Source organism: Paramisgurnus dabryanus, chromosome 17 (genome assembly GCF_030506205.2).
Source record: "Paramisgurnus dabryanus chromosome 17, PD_genome_1.1, whole genome shotgun sequence".
Taxonomy (NCBI): domain Eukaryota; kingdom Metazoa; phylum Chordata; class Actinopteri; order Cypriniformes; family Cobitidae; genus Paramisgurnus; species Paramisgurnus dabryanus.
Window position 1 is genome coordinate 27967125 of NC_133353.1, and position 8443 is coordinate 27975567.

Sequence of the window (8443 nt, forward strand, 5' to 3'; positions counted from 1 at the left end):
TTTAAGCACGTTGGCTCAGCAATAAATTGCATCATCATGGGAGGTCCTATCACTTCTGACACAGCTCAATTTACCGACTTCACTATAGAGCACCTCTGAGAGAGTGAGATAATCTATTACTTCAGTAAAAGCAATTAACTATCAAACATGTATGCAACCTGTGTACTTAGCCTGTTTAAAGGGGTAGCTCACCCCATAATGAACATTCTGTCATTATTTACTTGCCATTATGTTGTTCTAAACCTGTATGAGTTTATTCTGTTGAGAACAAAAGGAAATATTTTGATAAATCATGGTAAGCAAGCACACAGTTGACGGTAGAGGTCTACACAGGTCCAAAAATTCCTACCCGAACCAGAAGAGACCCATAAATGTGCTACACTGAACCGACCCGGACCGGTCTGTTATTTTGAAAGCTGGACCCGGAATCAACCAGGACCCGTCTATTATTTAAAAGCGGGACCCAGAACCGACGCAGACCGGTCTATTATTTAAAAGCTGGACCCGAACCCGTCTGGGAAGAAACAGACCAGACCAGCAAATATTCTTAAGCTAAATGTTATTAATAAGTCAATAAACAAGTAGCGAATATTAAAGTTTTTGTCTTACCCATAAAAGTTAGCCTTGTACCTGACTGTGATGCACAATCCTTATTGCCAAGAAAGTTCCATCCATGTTATTCCTCTCTTGACGATTAATGCTTATTCCAGCTTTAAAAGTCCACTTTACAGTCACGGTAATGATTAACGCAGTTTTACATTTGTTGTTTATCGGGTCAACGTATATGTATATATATATATATATATATATATATATATATATATATATATATATATATATATATATATATATATATATACATATACATATACATATACATATACACATACACATACACATACACATACACATACACATACACATACACATACACATACACATACACATACACATACACATACACATACACATACACATACACATATACATATACATATACATATACATATACATATATACATATATACATATACATACATATATATACATATATATACATATACATAGATATATATACATATATATACATATATACATATACATATATACATACATATATACATATATACATATATATATATATAGCTCATTTGGATTATAATAACAATTGCTCGTTCAGTGCAATGGCTGCTTTCGTTACCTTTACTTCTTTACGGAGCCTGCCAGAGGACATGGACAATATTTGGGATAAGAGGGAAAATAAATTTAACAGATTTTGCGTTCCCAGAGAAACATTTAGAGTTTATGCTCAGCATAAATAAGTACATCCCCTTTGAAAGTTAAGATTTTTCTCAATTTTTTAGTAAATATGAGACCAATTTGTTATATATATAGGCTATATATAACTGGCACATTGGTCTTTTAACAGTAGCTACACATCATTAGACATTCTCTGATGTGAACAAATGACCCAGATGTAGTCCTAAAGTGTGAAATAACTCGGCTTGTCACAGATCTACAAGGTAATTCACACTGACACATACATACTCAGAAACATTTAATGAGCTGAAACCAATTCACCTTATGTGCTTTATTTTATTTCCAGGTCGTCTAAAAACTAAACGGAAATAAATGAAAACTATTACAGCATCTCAAAGTCAATGGGTGCCATTAAACCTTATTTGAACCATTTTCAACAGACCTCCTTATCGTATGTTTTGCCTATTCAGTCAATCATCATCAACATAAAAATATTAAAAAAAAAAATAGAAACACATTTATGTGTATGTTTTGTTTTTTTCTTTTGTGTGTGTGTTTTTAATATAGCTAACTTTTTAACTTTAAACAAATTTTTGTAACAAGTTACATTGTCTTATGTAGTGATGATCAAAAGCTTCCCGTCATGCTTTCACATAAAATGCAAACTTTTTATGTATGTAAACAATTACACAAATATTGAAAATCACTTTGAATTGACTACTAACAGTTTCTGCATATAGGAATTCAGCCATTTCTGTCTTTCCATTGCTGTCAAAAGCTTACTCTTCTCTCTAAATGCAGCATCATCTGCCACTACAATGTTTCTCTTCTGCTGGTGACCCAGCCGTGATGCCCAGTCGCCCGGCCAACTCTTCACCAGCTCCTCCTCCATCTGTGACTGGCTTAGTGGAAGCCACTCATCCCCAACCAGCTGATCTGTACCAGCCTTTGCTGCACCGAAATCTGGGGCAGACAGCATCTGAATTCTCCAATCACGAAGAGAGATGGAAGGGTAAAGCTCCCACTGTTCAATTTTGGAGTCCTCTTGACTAATAGCAGGCAAGTTACTGTTTAAAGTATAAGGATGATGAAGAACTATAAGACATTTGCCATTAAAATGTTATGTACAAAGATAGATTAATATATGCAAGGATAAATTACCTTTGTAGGGGTCGAAGGTGAGGTTGAGGAAAGGCAGAGGTCATTAGCGTCATACCCATCAACACTAAGAATAACAGGGTGGAACGAAGAGGCATAGATGGGGCCACCATCTATAGATGCATTTGCAGACAAGGACATAAGAATATTCACACTTATTTTTACACTTCTAAAAATAAAGATTCCTGAAAGGTTCTTTGTGGAACCAAAAATGGTTCTTCTGTGGAATCACTTTGAAGAACCCTGTTAAAACACTTTACAAAATGTACAGTAGATACTGAATCATTTATGTTATGCAAAACATGAAAAAAATATACCTATTCCTGCATATTTTTTGGCTACAGGCCGTTTTGAAATTAAACTCATATATCAGCTAATCAGATCGAAGTATATTTCTACCATACGCATAAATTATTCACACCCCCTCACATGTATTATATAACAGTACATTTCTACATAGTAGTGCTAAATATTTATAGTTTTTATATATAGAGTTTTTATATTGTATAGAGAGTTTTTACTGTAATTGTACTAAATTCCTGTTTGCACTTAAATTTTTAAGTTTAAACAACTTAATTAATTTAATCTTTTTTGACTAGTGAGAAGTTGAATTAGCTGAAGTTATTAAAAACTTAAAAAGAAAATTTAAACAACTTTAAAAAGTTAAAAGTGAATGCACCTATATAATTTTTTATTAAAATTTCTACATAATAGTTTTAGCATGTTTATATTTTTATATACTAAGATAGATATATATGTATGTATATATATATGTATGTATGTATATATATATATATATGTATGTATGTATGTATGTATATATATATGTATGTATGTATATATATATGTATGTATGTATATATGTATGTATATATATATATGTATATATGTGTGTGTGTGTGTGTGTGTGTGTGTGTGTGTATATATATATGTATGTGTATGTATGTGTATGTATGTATATGTATATATATATAAAAATATATATATATAACCAAACTTTTCATATATATATATATATATATATATATATTATATTATAATATAATATAATATAATGTATGTGTATGTATGTATGTTTATATATATGAAGAGTTTGGTTCCAAAACGCAATAAATCCATTTTGACAAATTTCGGTTAAAACGTGTTTTCTATACCAAGAAAGTGACAAGATGAAAACCACTATTTCCACTTTTCTGTTACAAACTTTCACATAGCATCTTTAGGTTATAAAAACATAAAAAATTAAAATCCATAACTTGATTTTCAAAAATGTATTATAAAAACAAATTATTTTTTCCACAAAATGCAATAAATCCATGAAGTTTTTTTTTTTTTAATTCTATAAATCTATTGAATCAATATATAAATGTGCATTTATCTTTGCCATTTTATATTAATTTAGTTGAACAGTTGTACACACTGATTAAAAAAATAAACATTAATGGCATTAATTAAAACACTTACTTTGTCATATAAGAACACTGTCATTACTGCGCGGTTATACTTGACATCTTCACTTAAAATTTTTCACAGCGTTCAGCTGTAAAATGTTTTAGTCCTGCTCGATTCTCGTTGACTTTCAGTAAAATTATTGTTACGTTTTTCATAAGATCCCATGGGGTCAATGTGTTAGCATGACAGATGCTGTCGGAAGAATAAGCGATCGTCTACCGAGTGCCTCTCGCGTAAATTATTAGATGTTGATGGCTTACGTTTCTTTTTCCGTCACAGAAAACCACTACAGGTTTATCAATGCAATTAAAGTTTTATTTTGTTTTTGTTTGTTTGTTGATCACGAAGTACAAAGTAGATGAGGAAAGCTAGGACTCTGTGTACTCAACGTGGCGCCATTGTTTGGTTACATTGCGTGGAATGGTGCGCTGTAATTTGAGAAGCGGATTTATTGCATTCTGTAAAAAAGGAGGAGTGGCGTTTATTGCGTTTTGGAAAAAAAGGGAGAAAAGATGACAGAATAACATGGCGGATATTGGATTTTGGGTAAAATTTAGAATTTACTTTTAAATACTGACCTGATATAATACTGATTTATGCAGTAACTCATTTTTTTCAAAAATGGCGTTTATTGCGTTTTGGAACCAAACTCTTCATCTTATCAAACTCATATTCATCTTATATATATATATGTATATGTATATGTATATGTATATGTATATGTATATGTATATGTATATATATATGTATATATATATATATATATATATATATATATATATATATATATATATATATATATATATATATATATATATATATATATGTGTATATATATATGTATATATATATATATATGTATATATATATATATATATATATGTATATATATATGTATATATATATATATATATATGTGTACGTACGTACGTACGTACGTACGTACGCACGCGCACACACGCGCACACACGCACACACACACACATACATATACATACATATACATACATATACGTATATATACATTATACAGTTTTTACTCTAACTGTCCAAAAATTCCTTTTTTCACTTACATTTATAAGTTTAATCAACTTGAATTTACAATTCATTTAAACATTTTTGACCAGTGAGGAGTTGCTATAAATTATAAAAGTAAAGTTGAATTAGCTTCAGTTATTAAAAACTTCAAAAAGACAACTTAAACAACTTTGAAAAGTGACAATGAAACTGAATGCAACTATAGAAATTGTTATTTTAAATAAAGAAATTGAATTTTTAAACAAAAAAGAAACCGAGAAATAAATGCAGCAAATTATTATTTATTATATTATAAATAATTTATTATTAAATTATAATAAGAAATAAATGTTTATGTACCTTTTTTGAGTTGTTCTATGCTGTTGGTTTCTGCAATATTTGCTCTCCAATGCGTCAGAAAAACAAATCTGTCTCGAGAGGCTCCAAGCTGTTTGGCAACTCTTCCATGCAGCGTTTCAACAAAATGTCTTATTTTATATATTTCTCGGTTTTAGTTAATTGTTTTACAGTTGCCTAAATGAACTACTGCTATCACTATTTTGGGTTGAATAGCTACCTTAGTCTCTGTTTATATGTAGAGCTGTAATGCATTTTAAAGTGCCAGTGTGAATATGGACAGGTGTTGGTTGTGTGGGATTATATATATACCTCTCTTTTGTCAGAAGTTGTTGGGGGAAAAGACAAGATAAAAAGCCATGTGTCATTCTCCTTGTTGCAATGCATACAAAGCCGAAACGGAGAAGGCCACACCTCTGGATGTCCTTTTTGGATGGAGTCTTAAAATAAAAGCTAGAAACGCGTCGGTCGTCAGAGCACCTAATGATCTCTTAAAAAAAAGAAGAGAAGAGGTCTGAAAAGATCACAAATTATGATCAAAACTAGATGTCCGCTATGACGAATGATGTCCTTTAACCATGTGTTGAGTCAAGTGAGTGACCGGTGTGTTCCTGGGCGTAACCTATAGGATCATGAGATGCAAACTAAGGGTCGGTAATGAGGACCCTGAACCAACTTTGAATTGAGATCTTTACCGTCCTTTGCAGCCTACGCACATGTTCAGATTCTGGGCCAAGCAAGACGTCACTCTCATTAAATTTGAAAGCCTTTTGCAGGTTCCTGTCAAACACGCTGAATCCCCCACAAGACAATTTGTCGCATTTTACACAACCATAGCTAGGCATTCATTTCAGTAAGAGCTGACACAATCTGACAACTCTTAAAATGGACCTGTGACTTGCCTGCTGGAAAACTAACTAAAAGAGAAAGTGTTTTTATTTCCTCATATTTATCAAATCTTTTACATTTATCTAAGTTTAATGGTAACTGTTTTTCCAGTGCAAAAGCGCACAGCATTTTTTTCCTTACAAACATATGAGATGAACATTCTAGTCAAACAATAAAACATTTTTTGTTAAAAAAATTAATTGCTTAACGTGTAACAGTTCACCTAAATGGGGTGATATGCTGAGGTCACATTACCTGGTAAATATTCATCATAATGTATGCTGTATAAATATATTTATTTCCATTTATATTTCATTGTGCAACTGCATATTAAATGGTCAAAATTGTTGAATTGTCCCATGGTGTCATTATAGATGGTAGAGTCAGAATTTTGCGTAAACAGAATGCGAACATGGATCCATCATGCCTTGTTACCACTGTGCAGGATGGTGGTGGTGGTGTAATGATGTTGGGGATGTTTTCTTGGCACACTTTAGGTCCCTTAGTGCCAATTGGGCATCGTTTAAATGCCACAGCCTACCTGAGCATTGTTTCTGACCACGTCCATCCCTTTATGACCACCATGTACCCATACTCTGATGGCTAATAATGTGGCTCTAATAATCCTTTAGGTGAGTGTATATTACTTCATTGTCTCTTTTCTAATGCTATAGTTTGTTGAAATTAGCTTAAAAATATTTAATACATTTTAGGGCAGGGGTGTCAAACATGCGGCCCGCGGGCCGGATACGGCCCGCAAAGGTGTCCAATCCGGCCCGCATGATGATTTATACAGTTTTATTAAAAATTAAATACATATTTTAAAAACCCTTTCAGGCGGGTGTCTAGTTCATTTTTAATATGAGAGACTTGCGGAACCAGCAAAACGCGGAACAGACTAAACACGGTGCCCAAAAATCTTGCCGTTTTATTGTTACCGCTCCGCTAAAGATCCACTGATTCCGGTAATCCACTTCGTGTTTTCCCGCCCGCTCCGCAGCATCTCTGTGTCCACTCTCTGCCTGGAGAGCGAAGACGACAGTTTCCAAAGTTCGTTGCATTAACAGGTAGATTCATTACATTATATCAGTTGTTAAACCGCAGAATTAGTAATTTGTAAGTTTGTTTATGTATTTCTTCTTGTAATGATTTGCTGTCAGTGTTCTAAAAGTGCTAACAACTTAGCAAGCTAACAAAAACAAAATATCCACATTTTTAGTATTAACGTTACAATGCTTGTCTAATGGATTTAATGTTCCCGATCAGATCTAAGTTAATATAAACACTAAATTTGCTGTTGTTGGCACACTTTGTAGACAAAAAAAAAACACCAATGCCTTCACAAAATAACGACAGAGAACGGAAAGGGAGGCTTTTAGCAGCAGTTCAACATTGCAAATATGGATTCAAAGCTCCATCAAGCCAGCAGGTAAATCATATTGAATATTTAGCAGATTGTCACACTTTAATTCTTATTATATTTCCCATTATAATCACATGTCGAAGTTGATGCTAGTAATATAACACATAATATTTATAATACTTTATAAAAACCATAAGTACCACCCCCCTTAGTGCCAGTTTTGGTTTGGGCCACTGCCCCATCTAGCATTTTCATTTTCTAGATGACTGTTCTCATTACAAATATATTCCAAAGAAAAGTGAATGGTTTATAAATAATTTTGGCATTAAGGCAAAATAAGTTAAATTAAAGCTTTTCAACCTAAGGCCAGTGGGTTTTGTTCAGATGTAAATTTGTGTGTATAATATACAATATGAGTGTGACCTTATGAAATGTAGTTTTCACAGAGCTGTGTGTTTCTCTAGTTTTCTTGCTAAACAAATTAATTAATTGGTTTGTTTAGTTGATTTTAACACAATTATCAGCACACTAAGGTTTAAAAAAATTATCCGGCCCGCACTTGGTGGCATTATTTACCATCCGGCCCTCAGCCTAAAATGAGTTTGACACCCCTGTTTTAGGGCATTGTTTAAAAGACCAGTTTGATATTATTAATAAAATAAAGTTTAAGTATAAAAGATAACTGCATCAACTAAAAAGCTGATTATTATTTTATATAAAAAGAACACAGATTCGACCTATAGATAAAATACATCCGTTTTTATTTCATTCATCACACCAAGTTTTCTAACTTGACTTTAGTGAGGTCTCATTTAAAATAATGGGCAGCTGTGGCAAGTGCACAGTTCAGATGAGCAGGCGCTGACAGTCATTATAAAGAGCTATAACAGCGATGAGGGCCGGTCGGGTCAGACTCAAGTGGAGCTGGATGCTGAAGATCTGAAGCAC

At 32.6% G+C, this 8443-nt stretch overlaps 1 protein-coding gene across 1 annotated transcript; it reads right to left on the reverse strand.

Moving 5' to 3' along the window:
* Positions 1-1545: 1545 nt before the first annotated feature.
* On the reverse strand, positions 1546-5511 carry pth2 (parathyroid hormone 2). Its single transcript, XM_065288805.2, has 3 exons — positions 5248-5511; positions 2422-2531; positions 1546-2327 (listed from the first exon to the last, which is right to left on the reverse strand). The coding sequence occupies exons 2-3, from the start codon at positions 2529-2531 to the stop codon at positions 1964-1966; spliced, it is 474 nt and encodes a 157-aa protein (XP_065144877.2). The 5' UTR covers positions 5248-5511; the 3' UTR covers positions 1546-1963.
* Positions 5512-8443: the final 2932 nt, after the last annotated feature.